Source organism: Notolepis coatsorum, assembly GCF_963971535.1.
Source record: "Notolepis coatsorum genome assembly, chromosome: 6".
In the NCBI taxonomy this organism is placed as follows: domain Eukaryota; kingdom Metazoa; phylum Chordata; class Actinopteri; order Aulopiformes; family Paralepididae; genus Notolepis; species Notolepis coatsorum.
In genome coordinates, this window is record NC_140170.1 from 166,054,738 (window position 1) to 166,080,155 (window position 25,418).

At 49.7% G+C, this 25,418-nt stretch overlaps 1 protein-coding gene across 1 annotated transcript in view; it reads left to right on the plus strand.

The window, feature by feature from the left end:
• Nucleotides 1–969: 969 nt before the first annotated feature.
• Nucleotides 970–25,418, plus strand: part of LOC311229730 (chemokine-like protein TAFA-1) — a gene marked incomplete at both ends in the record, with an annotated part of 98,109 nt that continues 73,660 nt past the window's right edge. Inside the window, 2 exons of the mRNA XM_084315808.1 lie at nt 970–994; nt 13,248–13,388. Coding sequence (XP_084171934.1) covers nt 970–994; nt 13,248–13,388 — 166 coding nt within the window. The remainder of the gene's footprint in view (nt 995–13,247; nt 13,389–25,418) is intronic.

Sequence of the window (25,418 nt, forward strand, 5' to 3'; positions counted from 1 at the left end):
CATTCCCAATGATAACATCAGGCTGTATGGATGAATTATGAATGGATATAGCGAATAAATGAAATAATGATTAAAACCCGACTTTTCTCGGGTTTGGAGCTGAAGCGATGGCGAGTTAACCCGACTTATCTCGGGTCTGGCGTCCAATGTGTTAAAGTGTAACTAATTGTCGGAAATTGGTTTTAAGCCATAAATATTGGATCCGGTTATTTTTCTATAAAAAGAACTGCATTTAAAAGTGAATTGTATCCTTTTAAATGCCCTTTTAAAATGAAAAATAGTGCTTGGAAAAGTACATTTTGGAATGTATGTGGGAACCCTGCCTACTGTCGGACCGGGGAGGGTGCAGACTACCACATGCCTCATCCAATACAGATGTTGAAGGCGTAACCTTTACCATGGCAATATCACGGTAAAACAGAAAATGCCATCAAACTACAATGATATTTTTTTGTCTGGGTTCTATGGTTGGGTTTGCGTCTTTATTGCGTTTCTTGTAAACTATCCCTGTTGCTAGGCAACCTTTTAAAATTCACACCAACAACTGTGGTACAAAAGCTAAACCCTGATGATACAGTCCCAGCCAGCTTTGGCCAGCTTTGTGGCTGTCTCAGCCAGGGTCTAGCCAGGTTGGCCAGGTCTGGACAGGTTGTCCCAGGTTGTGGCTGTCTCAGCCAGGGTCTAGCCAGGTTGGCCAGGTTCTAAAGACAATGGAGTTGCTCACTGTGTGCCAGACAGGCCACAGCACGGCTAAACCCTGCTGCAGACGAGGCACGTCAATGACCCATCGCTACAGTATGGCTAAGAACAGCGTGTTGTTATTCTGTTATTCTTTTGCAAGGGTACAATAACTTATAATATAGTGTTATACCAAACATATCTTTAAAGAGCCCGGTGCTGAATACTTTTCCATCCAACAAATACAGCAACAAACCTATTGAGTCGTACTTCTCACCACACTTGAAAGCAATGGCTGGAGGCCTGGGAGTTGTCAGTAAAATATTCAACAAGGCAAACATATCATTGGGTTTGCAGGTTTTAGCATGCTCCAGGGATTCCTCACTTGTATAGCCAGTGTTCTTGGTCCTCCTGCCCAGAAATATCCAACAACAAGCGCCAGGAGAGTGGCATTAATACGCTGGACAGCAGCGTCCAGTGGGACTGCACAGAGTGGCTTTTTACTCCCAGACTCAGCTGCCTTCGGTCTGGCCGCGGCCGACGTTGATGAGGATGGGAGCAGAAGAGTGTTGCCAGACTTGTCTCGGCCATTGAGAGCTCAGAGCGCGGTAATTCATGACTCCGGCCATTTCAAACATTTACACAAGCAAGCTGGAGAGGCACAACAGCACTCTTTGTTACGAGGAAGACAATGAGTCATGTTCCTCACAGCGGGACACCATCTTTAAAAACCAGGTCTGCTGGCCGTGAGGAATTAGACACAATATAGATTAGGAGGCTCCGTCCCCTTGTCTTCTTCTGTGTTTTCCTGCACTCCATCCATCCTGGAGAGGCTAGAGCAATGAGCATGTATCCTCTCCTCTCCTCTCCCTCTCCTCTCCTCTCCTCTCCTCTCCTCTCCTCTCCTCTCCTCTCCTCTCCTCTCCTCTCCTCTCCTCTCCTCTCCTCTCCTCTCCTCTCCTCTCCTCTCCTCTCCTCTCCTCTCCTCTCCCCTCCTCTCCTCTCCTCTCCTCTCATCTCCTCTCCTCTCCTCTCCTCTCCCTCTCCTCTCATCCTCTCCTTTCCTCCTATCCTCTCATCCTCTCCTTTCCTGCTCTCCTCTCATCTCATCTCCTTTCATCCCCTTCTCTCCCCTCCTCTCCTTTTCTCTCCCCCTCATCTCCTCTCCTCTCCTCTCCTCTCCTATTCTCTTCTCTCCTCTCCTCTCCTCTGCTCTCCTCTCCTCTCCTTTCCTCCCCTTCTCTGCCCTCCTCTCTTCTTATCTCCAATCCTCTCGTCCCATCCCCTCCCCACTCCTCTCCTCTCCTCTCCTTTCCTCCCCTCCCCCTCCCCTCCTCTCCTCTCTTCCCATCCCCTCTCCTCTCCTTTCCTTTCCTCCCCACTCATCCTCTCCTACACTGTAAAAAATAAAAGTTTTTTCACGGGAAATTCACTGTATTATTTTACAGATTACTTTTGTTTTTTGTCCTCTCATCTCCCTCCTCTCATCTCCCCTCCTCTCATCTCCTCTCCACTCTCTCTCCTCTCCTCTCCTCTCCTCTCCTCTCCTCTCCCTCTCCTCTCCTCTCCTCTCCTCTCCTCTCCTCTCCTCTCCTCTCCTCTCCTCTCCTCTCCTCTCCTCTCCTCTCCTCCTCTATCTCTTCTCCATGTCGTGGGATGAGCTCCAGTTTAATTGTTGGAGGCTGGAGTCTGTGTCGGTGGCTGTCAGGAGAAGATAAAGAGTTTTTCCCGGGGCATGGAGAGAGGGGAGCGCGGTGATGGAGGGCCCTCTCCTGCAGCTCCGTTAGCCCCACGCTTATAATTGTGTGAAGGGGGCACTTCCACTGGCTCCCCCCATTACTCACCAGCCCGGCCAGGTCCCTGGCAGTCAGACATACGCTGTCCTCTCTCTCTCTCTCTCTCTCTCTCTCTCTCTCTCTCTCTCTCTCTCTCTCTCTCTCTCTCATCTCTCTCTCTCTCTCTCCTCTCTCTCTCTCTCTCTCTCTCTCTCTCTCTCTCTCTCTCTCTCTCTCTCTGTGCCTCTGTTTCAGGATGTCCCACAGCTCAGTCAGCCTCTCTCTCCCCTGGGCAAAGCCTCTCTATTGTTATTTTGACCCAGCAGTGCCGCTGGCGCGCATCGCTCCTCTCTCCTCAAAATGTTTGACACCCTCCTTTGTCAAGCTTGGGACCACTCGTGCTTTTAGCTCCAGATGTCACCTGGGTAGGGTGACATCAGCCATTGGTGAACGGTGGCTGGTAGTCTAGTATTATCTAGCAGACCTAGTCTGACAGTCATTCGCTCCGGTCTGACCTCTTACATACCTTGTTAAAGTCCACTGTTTTCTGAATTAAAACAAGCAACCTTGTGGGGCTGGAAGGTAGATTGAATATGAATGGATACATGGAAAGGTATGGATTTGTACTGTACCGTCTTACACGATATACATATTGTGAGAAAAGATATGAACTGTATCATTTTAAGTTAATCAAAAAGAGATTCCTTGCAGCAGTATTATGAAGTAAAATAATACAATTTTGAATTAAATAGGACGTTGACAATTGCATTACACGATAAATACATGAAAAAGATATCACATAACTTTTACTGGAAAACTATACCGTCAAATTACATTACAGCTACCGTCAAAACAAATAATATTGTGATATGATATTTTGGACAAGCCCTACAACCTTGTTTACAGATTGACGATCATACTTTTGAAATTATACAATTGACGTTGAATGGGATTGTATGGGCTTTAATATCACAAAATGTACACCATATATATATATATATATATATATATATATATATATATATATATATATATATGTCCTCTTAAGCCCGGAGCCCTATTTTCTGAAAGTCCGCCTAAAATACATACCTATGTAAATGGAATATTGCTCCACTTCTACAAGGTCCATTTGCATGTTCTTGGTATCTAGGGACATCTATGGACCTCAGTGAATGTATTCCCAGTGTCAGAAATATTGTGTCTATTATTAGGCTTGCTTAAATTGTGATGAAACAAAGGAGAATATGAATTATGATTTGTCTTTGCCTATTTGACAGTGAATAACACAATGCTAAAAATGACCAGACATGAAAAACTGCCAATGAGCTTGTTCAGTACCTTCTTGAGATCACGTGTACAGAGCTCCGCCATTTTGAAACTGATTTCAAATCGGATGGTTGCTAAATGATTAAAATAGGGAAGACAAACTAACTCCGCTCCAATGCCAATAACATTCAGTTTTGTGGTATATAATCCTGAGTAATAAGAAAATAAACAATTATTAATCAGGAAGTCATTTGCTTGCCGAAAGCTAGAGGCCTTGGGAAGTGTCGTTTTGAAAAATGCCAACACTCATTGAAACGTATTGATGAAAATATACATTATAACTGCTGTTGTGACATGGTTATGATGTTTATTTTTGAATACGTTTTTTAAAAAAAACTATAATTTTGTCAGACAGTCTGGAGAGCTTAATTTATGACATGATGTCATTTTGGCAGGCTTAAAGTGGTCCGCACACGGCGAGCGACCGACGTCGCCTGGTGATGCGATCGTCTGCCGCTCAACGACAATCGCTTGGCCCCCCACACCAGAGGCGACCGTCTGTCGCTCTGTCTAAGTTAGCTGAGGGTGTTTCCCCCCGGGAGATATAGGAGGACGGACTGCCGGGACCGGACGTTAGGTTGTCGTGAAGGGAGCGTATTAGCAGGTAGCTGTGTTGTGCATTGCGACTCGCAAGGGAATATTAACCTGTAAAACCCATATTGAGCTGGAATTAAACCACCTATACGAATACAACCTCTCCTCATTCTTCCTGACATTACTGCATGCCTGATCGCTACAATACGTTCATTACCACCGATTGGACAAGTAATGTTATGCAGCTGAGAGGATGTTTTTTCACTGAAGACGCAAACTGTTTTGTTCTCAACCATCATTTCTTTAAACCTTATAAACTACATCAGCTGCAGCCTGGACATTAAACTCTGTCAACATCCACAAGTTCTTTTGTTACCTGAGTATAAAAACACTAGTAGGTGCATCGTGGCGCATTGTTCATTTATTAGTTAATGACAAGCGGCCACTATAGCTTCTCCAACTAACGTTATTTATTGAAATTGTTCCTGTTAATAATAATGAACATAAGTAGCATGGTAATAATCAATTAATCAATTAAGGTATTGATAAATTAATGGTGTACAAATGATACACCAGTAGAACTTCTGTACTACTTCTACTGTAGAAGTCATGTTATTTCCTCATTGTCCTTGCTGTGTCGCCTGCCGTCGCCTCAAAAAATAGGATCGAGGCGATTTTTAGCCAGGCGACAGAAATAGCTCCGCGACCGTCGCTTCAAAAACCCCTGTCGTGTGGGCTGTCTCATTCATAACAATGGAAGCGATAGAATTCGGTCGGTCGGCTCGCTTAAAAAATCGGTCGCCTGGCAAAGATCGCCTGCCGTGTGCGGACCACTTAAGAGGTTAATATATATATATATTAGGCATGTCCCCGACTAAGGATTTGTATAGTCGACTTTGATTGGCCGCAATTTGCCAATAGTCGACTGGTTGTCAAGGTAGTCGACTACCTCCCTGAAGAAAAAAAAAAATATATATATATATATATATATATATATATATATATATATATTTTTTTTTTTTTTTTTTTTTTAAATATTATTTTTGGGGGGGATCATTCCATTTGGGCTGTGGGGGGTGCTTAATGTCTGAAGAAGTCAACTGAAGGCTTCTTGTCCACTGCAATTGGTCCACTGATGGATACATCTTGTGAGGTTTTGTCCGCTGCTCACCAACTTTCTCTGTCTTCTTTAAGCCTACTGTTAGGAATTCCCTACTCACTCTCTCTAGCCCCCACCCTCTCGTTCTTTACTCTCGTTTACTCTCAGTGGCCACACCTGGACTATTATCAATTACCTCTCGCACCTGTGGTGGCAGGCTAATTAGTTCCCCTGTGGGCTTTAAATACGAGGGCTCTTCCCCTCGTTTCGGCGTGGGGTCGTGTTGTATTCATGCTGAGTCATATTCTCTAACATCTAGACTCTTTCGGGAGATCCTCTGGTCTACCAATGCTGTATATGGATTTCTCCAGCCTTGAGATGTTTTGCTCCAGCCTTCGTCTGCTGTCGCCGTAGCCTGTGGAGGAGACTGTTCTGCGCTCCCTGTAACTTCCACGGGAGGCACCCCAGCGTTCCACTGCAGACCCCAGCGCAGCTGTTCGTCCTGACGCACATCTAGACCAACGCGCATCTTCCGGACCCTCGGGCTTGGCACGCTCTCCAGTCACCAGCGCGCAACGCGCATCTGCAAGGGCTTGGCACGCTCTCCAGTCACCAGCGCGCAACGCGCATCTTCAAGGGCTTGGCACGCTCTCCAGTCTCCAGCGCGCAACGCGCATCTTCAAGGGCTTGGCACGCTCTCCAGTCTCCAGCGCGCAACGCGCATCTTCAAGGGCTTGGCACGCTCTCCAGTCTCCAGCGCGCAACGCGCATCTTCCAAAGATCCTTGTGCTTGGCACACTCCTCCTCGCAGACGCACCCCGATGCGTCTCTCGGTTCCGACGTGCACACCAAGGTGTGGCGCGCCACTCTGTTCCTCGGCTCCGACAGCGGCTACCCGGTGGACGACACCCTCGCCACCGCCGCTGTTCCAGCACCCTGTTCCTCGGCTCCGACAGCGGCTACCCGGTGGACGACACCCTCGCCACCGCCGCTGTTCCAGCACCCTGTTCCTCGGCTCCGACAGCGGCTACCCGGTGGACGACACCCTCGCCACCGCCGCTGTTCCAGCACCCTGTTCCTCGGCTCCGACAGCGGCTACCCGGTGGACGACACCCTCGCCACCGCCGCTGTTCCAGCACCCTGTTCCTCGGCTCCGACAGCGGCTACCCGGTGGACGACACCCTCGCCACCGCCGCTGTTCCAGCACTCTGTTCCTCGGCTCCGACAGCGGCTACCCGGTGGACGACACCCTCGCCACCGCCGCTGTTCCAGCACTCTGTTCCTCGGCTCGGACAGCCAGCCACCCGGTGGCGATACCCTCGCCCCGCTGCTTTTCCTGTACCATTACGCATACGCCTGGGTGAGTTTTGATTGTGATGTCACTCACCCAGCGTAATGCCCCTTGCCCCCTTCCCGCTGCGTTTCCTGTACCATTACGCATACGCCTGGGTGAGTTTAGATTGTGATGTCACTCTCCCAGCGTAATGCCCCTTGCCCCCGTCCCGCTGCGTTTCCTGTACCATTACGCATACGCCTGGGTGAGTTTTGATTGTGATGTCATTCACCCAGCGTAATGCCCCTTGCCCCCTTCCCGCTGCGTTTCCTGTACCATTACGCATACGCCTGGGTGAGTTTTGATTGTGATGTCACTCTCCCAGCGTAATGCCTCTTGCCCCCGTCCCGCTGCTGTTCCTGTACCATTACGCATACGCCTGGGTGAGTTTTGATTGTGATGTCACTCACCCAGCGTAATGCCTCTTTTGTTCTCACTTAGTTAGTAGTTTGGACATTTCATCTCCCACTCTGTTTTTGTTCTCACTTAGATAGTATTTTTGGACATTACTTCTCCCCCAGTGTGTTTGTCACACGAAGATATTGTTACTTTGTTTATTTGGACTGTTCTGCATCTGCTCTGTTTGTTCCCTTTTGAATATTAACCCTCTCCTCTGTTCTGCAGAGCGGCCCAGATGTTTTCCCACCAGTCCCCAGTTCCTCCCTGTCCCCAGCCCGCCTCCGCGGGCCTCAGTCCCCTCTGTCCCTAGTTCTCCCCTTTCTAGTTCCACCTAGTTCCTGGTCCCAAGTTCTCCCCTTCTAGTTCCACCTAGTTCCTTGTCCCTAGTTCTCCTAGTCCCCAGTTCTCCTGTTCCCTAGCTCTCCTTGTCCCGACATCTCCTAGTCTCTAGTTCCTCTGTTCCTTTAACCTTCCCCTAGCGTTTCCTTTAATGTTTCCCCTAGCGTTCATTAACCTTCCCTTAATGTTCCCTTTTCCTGCCCGCCTCTTAAAGGCACCTAGTTTTTCCCCTCTTGTTATATTCCTGTATTTGTGTTCTCCCTTAAAGGGACAGTGCCCTTTTTTCCCTGTCTCTCAATAAATATCTGTTTCTTGGCAAACCATCATACCTGTCTTGTGTTGTGCGATTGGGGTCGGTTACAAACCATAACAGTACGACCCCACCAAATCGACGACCCCAGCCAGCACAGACGGTGTATGTTGAGTTTGCCTTTTTTTTCTTGTTCCCTCTAGTTCCCCTCTAGCTCCCCTGTTAGCCCTGTTGGCTTCCCTGTTAGCCCAGTTTAGCTCCCCTGTTAGCCCTGTTGGCTTCCCTGTTAGCCCTGTTTGACCTCCCTGCAGCTTGTTAGGCCTCTACTACCAGCATGGCCCCTGTCTGCTAGCCTTGCCCCGGCTGCTAGCACAGCCTCTATGTTTATGCAGCCCTTGCTGCTGGCATAGGCCCTGTAGCTAGCCTTGCCCTGGCAGCTAACCCAGTCCCTCAGCAGAGCCCCAGTCTGCTAGCTTAGCCCCGGCTGCTAGCACAGCCTCTATGTTTTATGCAGCCCTTGCTGCTGGCATGGTCCCTGTAGCTAGCCATGCCAGGCAGCTAACCCAATTCCCTCTGCATGGCCCCGGTCTGCTAGCTTGGCCCCGGCTGTTAGCACAGCCTCTATGTTAATGCAGCCTTGCAGCTGGCATAGGCCCTGTAGCTAGCCAGGCCCAAGCAGCTAACCCGGTCCCTCTGCATGGCCTCCACTTTTTTGTGTAGCATCTCACACTGCTAGGACTGCCCTTTCAGCTAGCAAGGTCAGTATTCCCACTGCTAGGACTGCCCTTTCAGCTAGCAAGGTCAGTATTCCCACTGCTAGGACTGCCCTTTCAGCTAGCAAGGTCAGTTTCCCCACTGCTAGGACTGCCCTTTCAGCTAGCAAGGTCAGTTTATCTCCCACTGCTAGGACTGCCCTTTCAGCTAGCAAGGTCAGTTTTATCCCCACTGCTAGGACTGCCTTTTCAGCTAGCATGGTCAGTTTATCCCCACTGCTAGGACTGCCCTTTCAGCTAGCAAGGTCAGTTTATCTCCCACTGCTAGGACTGCCCTTTCAGCTAGCAAGGTCAGTTTCTCTCCCACTGCTAGGACTGCCCCTTCAGCTAGCAAGGTCAGTTTATCTCACACAGCTAGGACTGTCCTTCCAGCTAGCTTGTTCTCTCATGCTGGTCCAGCCCTGTCTGCCAGCCTAGCTCCGGCAGCTAGCGCAGCCTCTATGTTAATGTAGCAGTACAGCTGGCATAGGCCCTGTAGCTATCAGTGCCTTGGCAGCTACCTTTTCCCCCTGCTAGCCTAGCTCGGCAGCTAGCGCAGCCTCTATGTTGATGTAGCAGTACAGCTAGCATAGGCCCTGTAGCTATCAGTGCCCTGGCAGCTACCCTTTCCCTCTGCTAGCCTAGCTCCGGCAGCTTGCGCAGCCTCTATGTTGATGTAGCAGTACAGCTAGCATAGGCCCTGTAGCTATCAGTGCCCTGGCAGCTAACCTTCCCTCTGCTAGCCCCCTTTCCCGGTGCTACCATGGTTACCCCTTAGCTACCCTGCTTGCCCCTCAGTTCTCTAGGCCAGTTCTCTTGGCCAGTTCTCTAGGCCAGTTCTCTAGACCAGTTCCTCTAGACTAGTTCTCTGGACCCAGTTCCTCCTGACCCGGTTCCTCTAGGCCCGGTTTCCTCTAGGCCAGTTCCTCCTGTTGCCCCTCTGCTACCCTAGTTACCCCTCGGCGACCCTGTTTCTTTTGCTAGCCCCACTCTTGTGGTGGCTTCCCCTGCTGGCTTGGCCAGTACCTTTTGTTTTTGTCTTGTTTTGCCCCTGCCACTCTGTCTGTATTTGTTTTGGGTCGCCAGGTGGCTCCCGTTGAGGGGGGGGTACTGTGAGGTTTTGTCCGCTGCTCACCAACTTTCTCTGTCTTCTTTAAGCCTACTGTTAGGAATTCCCTACTCACTCTCTCTAGCCCCCACCCTCTCGTTCTTTACTCTCGTTTACTCTCAGTGGCCACACCTGGACTATTATCAATTACCTCTCGCACCTGTGGTGGCAGGCTAATTAGTTCCCCTGTGGGCTTTAAATACGAGGGCTCTTCCCCTCGTTTCGGCGTGGGGTCGTGTTGTATTCATGCTGAGTCATATTCTCTAACATCTAGACTCTTTCGGGAGATCCTCTGGTCTACCAATGCTGTATATGGATTTCTCCAGCCTTGAGATGTTTTGCTCCAGCCTTCGTCTGCTGTCGCCGTAGCCTGTGGAGGAGACTGTTCTGCGCTCCCTGTAACTTCCACGGGAGGCACCCCAGCGTTCCACTGCAGACCCCAGCGCAGCTGTTTGTCCTGACGCACATCTAGACCAACGCGCATCTTCCGGACCCTCGGGCTTGGCACGCTCTCCAGTCACCAGCGCGCAACGCGCATCTGCAAGGGCTTGGCACGCTCTCCAGTCACCAGCACGCAACGCGCATCTTCAAGGGCTTGGCACGCTCTCCAGTCTCCAGCGCGCAACGCGCATCTTCAAGGGCTTGGCACGCTCTCCAGTCTCCAGCGCGCAACGCGCATCTTCAAGGGCTTGGCACGCTCTCCAGTCTCCAGCGCGCAACGCGCATCTTCCAAAGATCCTTGTGCTTGGCACACTCCTCCTCGCAGACGCACCCCGATGCGTCTCTCGGTTCCGACGTGCACACCAAGGTGTGACGCGCCACTCTGTTCCTCGGCTCCGACAGCGGCTACCCGGTGGACGACACCCTCGCCACCGCCGCTGTTCCAGCACCCTGTTCCTCGGCTCCGACAGCGGCTACCCGGTGGACGACACCCTCGCCACCGCCGCTGTTCCAGCACCCTGTTCCTCGGCTCCGACAGCGGCTACCCGGTGGACGACACCCTCGCCACCGCCGCTGTTCCAGCACCCTGTTCCTCGGCTCCGACAGCGGCTACCCGGTGGACGACACCCTCGCCACCGCCGCTGTTCCAGCACCCTGTTCCTCGGCTCCGACAGCGGCTACCCGGTGGACGACACCCTCGCCACCGCCGCTGTTCCAGCACTCTGTTCCTCGGCTCCGACAGCGGCTACCCGGTGGACGACACCCTCGCCACCGCCGCTGTTCCAGCACTCTGTTCCTCGGCTCGGACAGCCAGCCACCCGGTGGCGATACCCTCGCCCCGCTGCTTTTCCTGTACCATTACGCATACGCCTGGGTGAGTTTTGATTGTGATGTCACTCACCCAGCGTAATGCCCCTTGCCCCCTTCCCGCTGCGTTTCCTGTACCATTACGCATACGCCTGGGTGAGTTTAGATTGTGATGTCACTCTCCCAGCGTAATGCCCCTTGCCCCCGTCCCGCTGCGTTTCCTGTACCATTACGCATACGCCTGGGTGAGTTTTGATTGTGATGTCACTCACCCAGCGTAATGCCCCTTGCCCCCTTCCCGCTGCGTTTCCTGTACCATTACGCATACGCCTGGGTGAGTTTTGATTGTGATGTCACTCTCCCAGCGTAATGCCTCTTGCCCTCGTCCCGCTGCTGTTCCTGTACCATTACGCATACGCCTGGGTGAGTTTTGATTGTGATGTCACTCACCCAGCGTAATGCCTCTTTTGTTCTCACTTAGTTAGTAGTTTGGACATTTCATCTCCCACTCTGTTTTTGTTCTCACTTAGATAGTATTTTTGGACATTACTTCTCCCCCAGTGTGTTTGTCACACGAAGATATTGTTACTTTGTTTATTTGGACTGTTCTGCATCTGCTCTGTTTGTTCCCTTTTGAATATTAACCCTCTCCTCTGTTCTGCAGAGCGGCCCAGATGTTTTCCCACCAGTCCCCAGTTCCTCCCTGTCCCCAGCCCGCCTCCGCGGGCCTCAGTCCCCTCTGTCCCTAGTTCTCCCCTTTCTAGTTCCACCTAGTTCCTGGTCCCAAGTTCTCCCCTTCTAGTTCCACCTAGTTCCTTGTCCCTAGTTCTCCTAGTCCCCAGTTCTCCTGTTCCCTAGCTCTCCTTGTCCCGACATCTCCTAGTCTCTAGTTCCTCTGTTCCTTTAACCTTCCCCTAGCGTTTCCTTTAATGTTTCCCCTAGCGTTCATTAACCTTCCCTTAGTGTTCCCTTTTCCTGCCCGCCTCTTAAAGGCACCTAGTTTTTCCCCTCTTGTTATATTCCTGTATTTGTGTTCTCCCTTAAAGGGACAGTGCCCTTTTTTCCCTGTCTCTCAATAAATATCTGTTTCTTGGCAAACCATCATACCTGTCTTGTGTTGTGCGATTGGGGTCGGTTACAAACCATAACACATCTTTATATGTCTAGTGTGTGAAATCCTCTTTCAGTGCCTCTGTGCCCGTTTTCTTAGGCAGTTAGCCTCGCTGGTATGTTCACCATTAGCGTTAGCCACGCTTCTAGGCCTCTTTATGTGCTTTATTTGCTTTATATTACATTTTTTTTTATTTCGACTAAGAGGTTGGCAGTCGACTACGGCTCCTTTCGATCGATTAGTCGACTATTCAACTAATCGAGGTCAGCCCTAATATATATATATATATATATATATATATATATATATATATAAATCCACGTACATTTACAATACAAGTTGAAAGAAAAGCACTAACGGGAGTCAAGGGGTTATCTTCTGAAAGCAGCGAGTGAGATCAGGGTCAGTAATTGGTCTGTCAGCAGGCCAGACTCCAGGAGTGATTCTTATCTACTGAATCCTATTAACACCACTTGCAGGAGCTGCTGATTATTACAGTCCCAGTGTACGGGTTCCTGCTCATCATGGCCTGATTGCTACGGAGTGAGAGGAGACAACAGTGGGAGCCAATTAAATGAAATAATTGAGATGTCTCTAGGGGCAATTTGTTACACATAAGTGAATAGGAGAGCGCAATAATTGTATGTAACCTGCCGTTCCCATGCTAGGATGCAAGATTCACACTTGAAACTGAAGAGGATTGAGGCATTAACTTGATCAAGGCCATTCACGCTTGTTTTCCTATAAATGCAATTTGCATTTCTATCAGTGATTATTCGATTTTGCTTGGGTGTATGCGAACGACAATTCATACACATTATATCCTTGTTTAAGGAGTGTAATGATTCAATCCAACAGCGATTTAAATAAATATCTTTAGGTTAAAATGTATCAAGTATTTTGACCATGTTCAATTCAATGTGATTAGATTAATCTGTGACATATGTAATAGATTCAGACGCAATAACTGAACATATACAATCAAGTTTTTATATACGGTAGATATGCCTCTCCCCCCATTAACATGGATTTTTTAATAATTTTTTTTACAGATTGTGATGCATCAATTGTATTGAATTCAAACAAATATATGTTCATACCCCTGCATTATTTCTACCCAATATGCAAGTTGGCGTTTGCCATTTGATTATTGATTATTATCCAAAAGTTAGCACAAGCGATGCTTACATTTTTTGTTCAGCTGACCCCAGCAACGACGAACCCCTAATGTCCCCCAGTATTCTCCCCACATGCACTGACTGTGCACCTGTCTGTCTGTCTGTCTGTCTCTACAGAGGGAGGTACGTGTGAGGTGATCGCAGCCCACCGGTGCTGTAATAAGAACCGCATCGAGGAGCGCTCCCAGACGGTCAAGTGCTCCTGTTTACCAGGGAAGGTGGCTGGAACGACACGCAACAAGCCCTCCTGTGTGGACGGTAAGGCAGTTATTATTATTATTATTATTATTATTATTATTATTATTATTATTATTATTATTATTATTATTATTATTATTATTATTATTATTATTATTATTATTATTATTATTATTATTATTATTATTATTATTATTATTATTATTATTATTATTATTATTATTATTATTATTATTATTATTATTATTATTATCATTATATTGTTTGGCCATTTTATCCCATCTCCCATCTCCCTGTGGGGCGACAGCAGCTCGGGAGGTAGAGCAGCCGTCTGGTAATCCGAAGGTCGCCGGTTCGTTTCCTGCTCCTCCCGGACGCCTCGTTACTTTTACCAACCGATTTCCAGTTCCGCGTTCGCGTTCTGCGATCTGATTGGCCACTGACGTTTCTGGTCATGTGACATCTGCGCCAATCGTGTGACGCCTGTTTCTATCACCGGTTAAGCTTAGGCACTCTTTCGAAGTTGGTTAAGGTTAGAGTTTGTCTTAGAGCCGGGCGATAGAACACCAGCCCTGATTCCATACTCTAACCTTAACCAACTTCGAAAGAGTTGCCTAAGCTTAACCAGTGATAAACTAGGCGTTAGGTAGTTTGCAGGCTGTTCGAGGCGGAAATAGGCGCAGAAACAGGCGTCACGCGATTGGCGCACATGTCACATGACCAGAAACAGTGGCCAATCAGATCGCAGAACGCGAACGCGGAACTGGAAATCAGTTGGTAAAAGTATAGACGCCTCCCGGACAGCGTTTTGAAGTGTCCTTGAACAAGACTCTTAACCCCTAACTGCATGGTTGCCTCTGCCGTCGGTGTGTGAATGTGTGAGTGAATGGGTAAAATGTGAGGAACAAATTGATAAAGCATCTTTGATAAAAGTGTTAAATAAAATGCACCATTTTCTCCCCAATTTAGTCCTCATACCAATTCCCCTGTGTGTATCACAGTCCTGGTCCATGAGTCTGGGGAGGGTGCAGACTATCGCATGCCTCCTCCGATCCTTGTGAAGTCGCTTCTTTTCACCTGATGGCGAGGAGTTTCACTGGGAGAGAGCAGCGCACATGGAGGTTCACGCTATCTCCCCCAGACCCCCTCTCTGCTATCTCCCCCAGACCCCCTCTCTGCTATCTCCCCCAGACCCACTCTCTGCTATCTCCCCCAGACCCCATCCCTGCTATCTCCCCCAGATCCCCCCATGCTATCTCCCCAGACCCCCTCTCTGCTATCTCCCCCAGACCCCATCCCTGCTATCTCCCCCAGATCCCCCCATGCTATCTCCCCCAGACCCCATCCCTGCTATCTCCCCCAGATCCCCCCATGCTATCTCCCCCAGACCCCCTCTCTGCTATCTCCCCCAGACCCCCCCTCTCTGCTATCTCCCCCAGACCCCCTCTCTGCTATCTCCCCCAGATCCCCCCATGCTATCTCCCCCAGACCCCCTCTCTGCTATCTCCCCCAGACCCCCTCTCTGCTATCTCCCCCAGACCCCCTCTCTGCTATCTCCCCCAGACCCCCCCTCTCTGCTATCTCCCCCAGACCCACTCTCTGCTATCTCCCCAGACCCCCTCTCTGCTATCTCCCCCAGACCCCCTCTCTGCTATCTCCCCCAGACCCCCTCTCTGCTATCTCCCCCAGACCCCCCCTCTCTGCTATCTCCCCCAGACCCACTCTCTGCTATCTCCCCCAGACCCCATCCCTGCTATCTCCCCAGACCCCCTCTCTGCTATCTCCCCAGACCCCCTCTCTGCTATCTCCCCCAGACCCCCTCTCTGCTATCTCCCCCAGACCCCCCCTCTCTGCTATCTCCCCCAGATCCCCCCATGCTATCTCCCCCAGACCCCCCCTCTCTGCTATCTCCCCCAGACCCCCCCTCTCTGCTATCTCCCCCAGACCCCCTCTCGGCTATCTCCCCCAGACCCCCTCTTGGCTATCTCCCCCAGACCCCCTCTCGGCTATCTCCCCCAGACCCACTATCTGCTATCTCCCCCAGACCCCCCCTCTCTGCTATCTCCCCCAGACCCACTCTCTGCTATCTCCCCCAGACCCCCCCTCTCTGCTATCTCCCCCAGATCCCCCCTCTCTGCTATCTCCCCCAGACCCCCTCTCTGCTATCTCCCCCAGATCCCCTCTCGGCTATCTCCCCCAGACCCACTCTCTGCTATCTCCCCCAGACCCCCTCTCTGCTATCTCCCCCAGACCCACTCTCTGCTATCTCCCCAGACCCCCTCTCTGCTATCTCCCCCAGACCCCCTCTCTGCTATCTCCCCAGACCCCCTCTCTGCTATCTCCCCCAGACCCCCTCTCTGCTATCTCCCCCAGACCCCCTCTCTGCTATCTCCCCCAGACCCCCTCTCTGCTATCTCCCCCAGACCCCCTCTCTGCTATCTCCCCCAGACCCCCCCTCTCTGCTATCTCCCCCAGATCCCCCCTCTCTGCTATCTCCCCCAGACCCCCCCTCTCTGCTATCTCCCCCAGACCCACTCTCTGCTATCTCCCCCAGACCCCCCCTCTCTGCTATCTCCCCCAGACCCCCCCTCTCTGCTATCTCCCCCAGATCCCCCCTCTCTGCTATCTCCCCCAGACCCCCTCTCTACTATCTCCCCCAGACCCCCTCTCTACTATCTCCCCCAGACCCACTCTCTGCTATCTCCCCCAGACCCCCTCTCTGCTATCTCCCCCAGTCCCCCTCTCTGCTATCTCCCCCAGACCCCCTCTCTGCTATCTCCCCCAGACCCCCCCTCTCTGCTATCATCCCCAGTCCCCCTCTCTGCTATCTCCCCCAGACCCCCTCTCTGCTATCTCCCCAGACCCCCTCTCTGCTATCTCCCCCAGATCCCCCCATGCTATCTCTCCCAGACACCCCCTCTCTGCTATCTCTCCCAGACCCACTCTCTGCTATCTCCCCCAGACCCCCTCTCTGCTATCTCCCCCAGACCCCCCCTCTCTGCTATCTCCCCCAGACCCCCTCTCTGCTATCTCCCCCAGACCCCCTCTCTGCTATCTCCCCCAGACCCACTCTCATGCTATCTCCCCCAGACCCACTCTCGGCTATCTCCCCCAGATCCTCTCCCCCAGACCCCCTCTCTGCTATCTCCCCCAGACCCCCCCTCTCTGCTATCTCCCCCAGACCACCTCCCTGCTATCTCCCCAAGATCCCCCAGACCTCCCTTGTTGAGCAGGTTCCCCGACCGACCAGTGGGATGCACTAATGTAACCGTCACCGGTTCCCCAACGCCGCCAATCTGACATCTGACAAGCACGAGTGCTTTTTACCTCGACACTCGAGACGCGAGGAGATTATTCTCAACACGCGTCTGATCTCACGCTGTCTTCATCAGAACCGTATTAGACGGTGAGATTGTCTTGGTTGAAGGAAAATAATACAGGGTCTCTCTCTCTCTTATTCAACAGCTGCGCAGCCAAGAGCCAGATGTTGATACAAAACACAAGTGTTAAAATAATTGGATTTTTGTTTTTTAAAGTGATACCTATTTTGCATTTCATTTGGAGGGACCTATCCATCTCAAACAACATACCAAGTATTGCTTCCTTGATGAATGAATCATTGTGAAATAAAAATGCTCTGTATAAACAACATTCTGAGGCCAGGACACGTTATTGAGGAGAGCATGAAATGTATGTTATTGTTTTCATTTTACCACTATATCTGACAGAAGGAACTACTTATTTTCTTAAATGCCTGATCATTGATCCAAACACAAACAAAAGGGCCCCACCATCAAAAATAATAAATAAGAATGGAGACATGTTTTCATTCTCTAGTTGATTGGCTGAACTCCTGATACAACGCCTAGGACACTAGGCAACAGGTACAAATGAGTTTTTAATTGTACTAAAAGGTTAGTTTTTTATCATTTCTATAAACACTTGAGTAAAATTTACCTATATGTTGCTTTGATTAAGAAAGTTCTAAAAAGCTTATTTTCCATCTACAGATCAATGTATGTGAATATACCACACATTGATAGAAGAAATTAATGGATTGGGGCTTTAATCCATACATCATACACATCACACACATCATACAGTATGTTCTAACTAATGTCTACTTACACACGCATCTCACACAAAGACCAAATAGTTCCTCTGCTTTCAATTTGACATTGTCGAGCAGACCCATCAAGAACCCAGTGGTGCTGAGCATCGTGGGAGACAGAGGTGCGTTGAACCCCTGAGCAGGAAGCACCCTGCAGATCGCGTGGCCCTGGGCAAGTGGACGACTTGTGAAATTAATAACTGCAAGCCAGGTCTGCCACAGGCTGACGCACCTGAGTTTCCCCAAACAACTGAGGAAGACAATCAACGGAGAGAGAGGTGGCTCCCTGGAGACAAAATAGGCAGGGAGTCAAAAACCCAGTGGAACAGAACAGAACAGAACAGAACAGCCCTTCACGCCATCAGAACTCGTTAAATATTTTTCACCTCAACCTTCTGTGAAGATCAAAGTCTTCCAGGCTGTGGCTCCCAGGTCTTGCAGAGGAGGGCAGAGTGAGTTGTCTTCATTGGGGCTGACGTGGTATGGAAGGATAAGCCCGCCCTGCTCAGTGGGCTTCACAGGGTTGGTTAGCCACCGCTGACAGATGCCTGAGAACATCACAGAATATGAATTAGATATGAGACACAGAAGAGACCCAAAACAACTTGCTCCCGCTTCAAGGCAAATTTTGCCCGCAAACCAAATGTTTTGAACTGTTGAGAGTTAACTGTTGATCGAGGGCCTTTCAGGTTGGCTCATTTGAGTAATTTAACCCTAAGAATGGATGTTCTACTCATTCTATGTTAGGAGGAGACATCTCCTGAATAAAGTATTCAGAAAATGATGACCTTGGGATACAATGCTGTACAGTATTCCTTTTAGTCTGTTTTGTCAGTGCAGACATACAGATACATCTATACTTTGTCTACCTCAATGGTGTCTGGCAGACAGCGGCCTTGGGCCTTCTTTCTTGTTCTCCTCGAAATATTGTGTCTTTATTAAAAGAAATAAATGCATGGCCAGGCCAGACAAACCACCAGGAAGGATAAAATATGTACTGGGTGGTGGTGGTGCTGTGTGGTGGTGGAGGTGCTGTGTGGTGGTGGAGGTGCTGTGTGGTGGTGCTGTGTGGTGGTGGTGGTGCTGTGTACTGGGTGTTGGTGGTGCTGTGTGGTGGTGCTGTGTGGTGGTGCTGTGTGGTGGTGGAGGTGCTGTGTGGTGGTGCTGTGTGGTGGTGGTGGTGCTGTGTGGTGGTGGTGGTGGTGCTGTGTGGTGGTGGAGGTGCTGTGTGGTGGTGCTGTGTGGTGCTGTGTGGTGGTGGTGTGTGGTGATGCTGTGTGGTGGTGGTGTGTGGTGGTGCTGTGTGGTGGTGGTGTGTGGTGGTGCTGTGTGGTGGTGGTGTGTGGTGGTGCTGTGTGGTGCTGTGTGGTGGTGGTGTGTGGTGGTGCTGTGTGGTGCTGTGTGGTGCTGTGTGGTGGTGCTGTGTGGTGGTGCTGTGTGGTGGTGCTGTGTGGTGGTGCTGTGTGGTGCTGTGTGGTGGTGGTGCTGTGTGGTGGTGGTGCTGTGTGGTGGTGGTGTGTGGTGGTGCTGTGTGGTGGTGCTGTGTGGTGATGTGTGGTGGTGGTGTGTGGTGGTGGTGTGTGGTGGTGTTGTGTGGTGCTGTGTGGTGGTGCTGTGTGGTGGTGCTGTGTGGTGCTGTGTGGTGGTGGTGCTGTGTGGTGGTGCTGTGTGGTGGTGGTGCTGTGTGGTGGTGCTGTGTGGTGGTGCTGTGTGGTGGTGGTGCTGTGTGGTGGTGCTGTGTGGTGGTGGTGCTGTGTGGTGGTGCTGTGTGGTGGTGCTGTGTGGTGGTGGTGCTGTGTGGTGGTGCTGTGTGGTGGTGCTGTGTGGTGGTGCTGTGTGGTGCTGTGTGGTGCTGTGTGGTGGTGCTGTGTGGTGCTGTGTGGTGGTGCTGTGTGGTGGTGCTGTGTGGTGCTGTGTGGTGCTGTGTGGTGCTGTGTGGTGGTGGTGGTGGTGGTGGTGTGTGGTGGTGGTGTGTGTGGTGGTGGTGTTAGTGGTGGTGGTGGTGGTGGTGGTGGTGGTGGTGTGTGGTGGTGCTGTGTGGTGCTGTGTGGTGCTGTGTGGTGCTGTGTGGTGCTGTGTGGTGGTGGTGGTGGTGGTGGTGTGTGTGGTGGTGGTGTTAGTGGTGGTGGTGGTGGTGCTGTGTGGTGCTGTGTGGTGGTGGTGTGTGGTGCTGTGTGGTGGTGGTGTACAGTAGGTGGAGTGTGAAGGAAGGTTATGAGATGTTAACACTTCATGCCTCCGTGCTTCTGTTTCCTGCAGTGAGGAAGCCTCACACTGTTGATTAACAAGCTCTTATAGAGAGAGGAGATAAACTGGAGACGACAAGTCAGTGAGCTGTAGCAGCAGTGAGCATCACCACCTCACTACACCTCACCACACCTCACCTCACCTCACCACACCACACCACACCACACCACACCTCACCACACCACACCACACCTCACCTCACCTCACCACACCTCACCTCACCTCACCTCACCTCACATCACATCACATCACCTCACCTCACCTCACCTCACCTCACCTCACCACACCTCACCTCACCTCACCTCACCTCACCTCACCTCACCACACCTCACCTCACCTCACCACACCTCACCTCACCACACCTCACCTCACCACACCTCACCTCACCTCACCTCACCACACCTCACCTCATCACACCTCACCTCACCACACCTCACCTCACCTCACCACACCACACCTCACCTCACATCACCTCACCTCACCACACCTCACCTCACCACACCACACCTCACATCACCTCACCTCACCTCACCACACCTCATGTTTTGAGAAGATAAAGCTAAGAGTTCTCTGTGTGTGGTATTAGAATAACATACAAGTTATGTTTCGAGAAGATACAGTTAAGAGTTATCTGTGTGTGGTAGTAGAATAACAGTTCTGTTTTGAGGATTGCCCATTTAGCAAAAGGTAATGTAACCGAGTGGATTTTAAACCTGGGACCATCGGATCCACAGGCGGATGCACTAGTTAGCTGAGCTAAAGTGTCAGACCCATTAGCAGATGCTGGTTGACTGCAGCCGAATCAACCGTAGTTAACCTCATGCGGCTAGTTTTGCATAACACGCCTGACGATTGCATACCCAAAGTAATTTGCGATTTATTATACTTTATACTTATAGCACATGCATGAGTCTGGTCTCTTTTGAAAGGAAACATTCTGAACTTCCTTCCACAATAGGAAGAATCACAAATGTAATAGAGTTCCAGAGGTTTGAACACACTGAAATAAAGGTTTTATTTACTCACATTTCTGTTTACTTGTTGCCAGATGCCTGTGTTAACAGAATTCGACTATAGGGCGACAATAATGTGGTCAAGAGGCATGGTTTCTATCTTGAGCCTTAACTGGCGTTGATCCTTTTTATTCACATGGAAAGAGCAGCAGTAACATACATGGTCTTCTCTCACTGAGAGACATTGGGGAAGAGAACGAAGTGGGAGTATACCTTTTCTTTTATACTCGCCACAAGGTGGTGTACCTGGGTGGTTCCGCCTAGAGCGCCCTCTAGTGGGAACAGATATATATGCAACTAGACAGTCACTGGTGGAGACAGTTATATATGCAGGTAAACAGTTACTAGTGTAACCAGCCATATGTACAGTTAGACAGTTACTAACAATCCTACACAGAACCTCTGATCTCAACACTCCATTATTCATTAGCATACTGGCTGACTTCTTGGAAAAACATTTAACAAAGGAAATAATATAATCCCAAAAACATCCCGTATGACAGTCAATATCTTCACATTAAACATGACCTTTGCAAATCCCTTCAATTTTTATTTGAAACAGGCTCCCTCATAGTATCTATTACTCTGTTGTCCATTGGACAGTAAACCGGTGTCATTCTTTCTTATCTGATGACATACCTGATGAGATGATATTATTTATAATGACATGTTTACATCTATATTGACACATTGGGTTCCTAGTAATCACAATGGTCCCCTGGTTGTCCTCATAAACAACAATGTTCATCATTTTAAACGGTTTTGACAGAACGCCCATTCTTCAAAAACACCATATTCGGTAAAGAGGATACATTTCAATTACCTACTGCATTTTGAGCAATACATTCATAACCTTATCTTCATCACTTCGAGCAGTTGCTCTAGATAAACACATTTTGCATTGTCATAGCTAGAAACATATACTCAGCTTCACAGGCTGATGGTATCACTGTAGGCTCTAAGCCCTTAAACCTTTGTTGTCTTTTCTGAAACACCGCTGTCCATCTGCAGCACCTCTGGGATAACGAAAAACATATTTTTGACGTAGTTCAATGATTCTCTGTGGGGTCAACAAAAATACTATGACACTCTTACTCACTACAGGACATAGGTCAGGGCGAGTACAGGTTGTCCAACAGAATGAAGCTACCCACAGTTTATCTATACATTTCTTACTTCAGTCAAAAACATCTCAGGACCTTTTCCCACATATCTCTTCTGGGATATTTTTACACAGTTGGCAGACTGTTCGAAGTCCATACCTATAAAATGGTTTAACCTGCCTAGGTCTTTCTTTTGTGGTCTGGAGCGATGATCAAATCCTCCACTTCTGTATTTTAAACATAGATCCTCTTTTGTATTTAAACATTGAATCACCTCTGTACTTTAACATTGTAAACCACCCACCTCTGTACTTAAACATGGGGTTAAACATAAGATCCATTTCAGTATTTTAAACCTGGTAACTCATCCACCTCTGTACTTAAACATGGGACCAAACATAGGGCTCATTTCTTCAGCATTTAATACATTTTCTATGAACCATACTTTGTATTTACTGTGGTCTTCAATACCCTCCTGGATTGAATACAGCCATTTCCCTCCCACTGTCTGTCTGCCCTCTGGTAACTTGGTTGAATACACCCATTTTCCTCCCACTGTATGTCTGCCCTCTTCGGGGGACAATGTGGCCTCCTTAAAGGTCGGGTTTACCCCACTGACTACCCTGTAGTAGTACTCAACGGGGGTAGGTGTATTGTCCTCCTCGTCACTCCCTTTCCTGGCATAGTCTGGCAGATATTCTGGGGGTTTGTGTTCCCTTGTAGGATACCTCCCACTGCTTGGGGCACTTGACGTCACCCTCAGGTGCTCCTCGTCATCGCCCTCCGGGGGTTGCTGACTGTCTGTCTGCACAACTGTACTAAGTACACTGGGGTGATGTGTTTCTGTTTCTACACACCTTGCTCTGGAGTCCAGCTCTGGCTCCTCTGTCTGTGTCTCGCTCTCACAGGTTGTCTTCGTGACAAACTTGACTAGCATGTGTTTCTGCACTCTCCCGTTACCGGGGTGATAAACTAGGAAAGCAGGACTTCCTCTGTCGTGTCCTACGAAAAATCCTTTTACATCCTTGGACTTGGGTTTTCCCCTGTCCTGCAGGTACGCACAACACACTGATCCAAATCGGTGCATTCTGGCTAGATTACACTTCTTTCCTGTCAGCGCTGTATACGGGGTGGTGCCCGAGTGCTTATTAGAGCACCTGTTTCTGGTTTAAGTGGCTTCTTGCACCGCATAATGTCACAGGCTCTTTGGTAAGTTACTATCTGCTAGCTTACACCTAGCCATTTCGAAAAGGGTGTGCCATTCCTCTCTGCCACCCCGCTCTGGTGTGTGGGATATGGACGTGACGTCTCGTGTCTTATCTTATACCTTCTCAACAGTGATTGGAACTCTCTGTTTGCGAACTCGGTTTCGTGGTCGGATCTCAGACATCTTACTGTGCCATAAGGGGCTACGTCTGCCAGGAATTTCTCTGTGGCCTGGAGTGTGTCACTCTTTGCTTTTAGGAAGTAAACAAACACTGCCCCTGTACACACGTCTGTAAAAGACTGTACATACCTAAAACCTCCTATGGACTCGTTGCTTACTGGGCCTGCTAGGTCCATGTCAACTAGTGCAAGTGGTACCCTTACTCTGTCTGTGGGATTTCTGTATCTCGGTTGGGTAAACTTCCCCGTTTTGCACATTGCACAATTTTTGTCAGGTCTACGCTTTTTTACCTTTATCGAAGAATACCTTGCCGCCGCTTGCAGTAGCAGCTATTACAGAGAATAGTCCTTGTGGGAACGATGGTACGTATAGAGCGTTCTTTAGCGTCACCGTACGCCGGCGCCCCTTGCTGTCCGTGAGGCATACCTGTGTGCCTCCCCTCTTTTGTGCCAATCCGTAGATGCGTCTACCGTCCGCCAGCTCCATGCAGTGCCTCTCCGGGTGGAAAGTGTCGTCAAAGTTCTTGAACCGACCCCTGTCGTTGATGACATGGGACGACGCGCCCGTGTCCACGATCAGTCCCCTTCTCTGGGCCCGCTGCAGCTGGGCCGGTCCGGCGATGCCCGCCGTCCGCGCTCCAAAAACGCAGTCTTCTTGTCCCGTTATTCTCCGGGCGTCGTCTCGACCCGCCTCACGTCGATCGTCGCCGCCATCGTGTCCGCTGTCGTCACCCCGTCCACAGTCGTTATCTTGTCCGTAGTCGCCATTTTGTCCGTGGCCTCCGTCTCGTCTGTAGCCGCCATTTTGTTCGTGGCCTTCGTCTCGTCTGTAGCCGCCATTTTGTCCGTGGCCTCCGTCTCGTTCATGGCCGCCATCTTGTCCATGCGCGTATCGCGCGCTCTTGTTGTGTTTCTTCATGCACGTTCTGTCTGTGTGCCTCGTGGATTTGCAGAAGCTACACCAGACAGTCTTTGTGCATTCGCTTCTCCGATGGCCTTTATCTCCGCATTGCCAACACGCCAGTTCCGTCGTGGTCCTGGTTCTCTCCCTTGGCGTCGCTCGGGCCTTTAAGGGGGCTAGCAAGATTGTAGGTGTACAATTCAGCTGTCTGGGTCATATATATGACGAGCAGGTGCTCAGGAAGGTGTCATCGATTATAGCGGACAGCTCTCACCCCCTAAATCCAGAGTATCAATTATTGCCTTCCGGCCAACGTTTGGAGACCCCTGCAGCTAAAAACAATAGATACAAATTCTCATTTATACCTACCTCCATTCGTGCCATCAATGGAGGAGGCAGGAGAGGGCGGCTTTGAGGTGGGTGGGTGGGGGGATGGTTGTGGTTGCTTGTTTGACTGTTGTCATGATCTGATCCTGCGACCATGTACTGTACATGTCTGTCTGTGTTCTTCTTGTTATGTATGTCTGCTGTGTTTTTCTTTTCTTTTTGGAGCTCCTATTTATCTGCTGTAACATGAATTGCCCAGTTTGGGACATACTAATAAACTTGACCTTGACCTTGACCTTGAAGGTGGTCAATAATTTTCGCCATCAGAGGTGACTGGTCTGTTCAGGACCCGGCCAAACCGGACGTGGTCATTTGTCCGACCGGCTTGTCAAATTATGCTCGTCGGTTGTTTGGTCTTGTAACCCGAGACTGCATGCAATAGGTAGAGTAGGGTGACGATCGAAAAGGTGGCAAATTCAACTTGCCAACAATGTATTGGTTGATCGGCAAACACGCAGCCCGGAGCCGACAGACGAGGGCAAAGTTCCACGAAACTTCAGAATGTTACCTTTCAAAAGAGACCAGACTCATGCATGTGCTATAAAATATAAAATATAATACATCGCAAATTACTTTGGGTATGCAATCGTCAGGCGTTTTATGCTAAATGTGCGGTATGCTTAAGGGGTTAAGTAAAGTAAACGTTGGCGACTGGGACTGCATGGTTGTATATGAAAACTCTCGTACCTAATGTAACGTTAGCAACAACCGCTGGCTTGATTATTAAGCTCTGTGGCATTTGTATTGCTGAGTCCTGTATCACAATCTAATGTTGCACCACTGGCTTAATGCCACTATGGTCAGCTCATGTACTGTGTTAGTTAGAGCATCTCGCTCACCTAGGGCCATTTTAATGAGAGAGCCCTTTCTCTCATTAAAATGTAATCATCATCATATCACGCTCACCACCCGGAGGCGGGAGAGATGTGTGTCAGAGTAGAG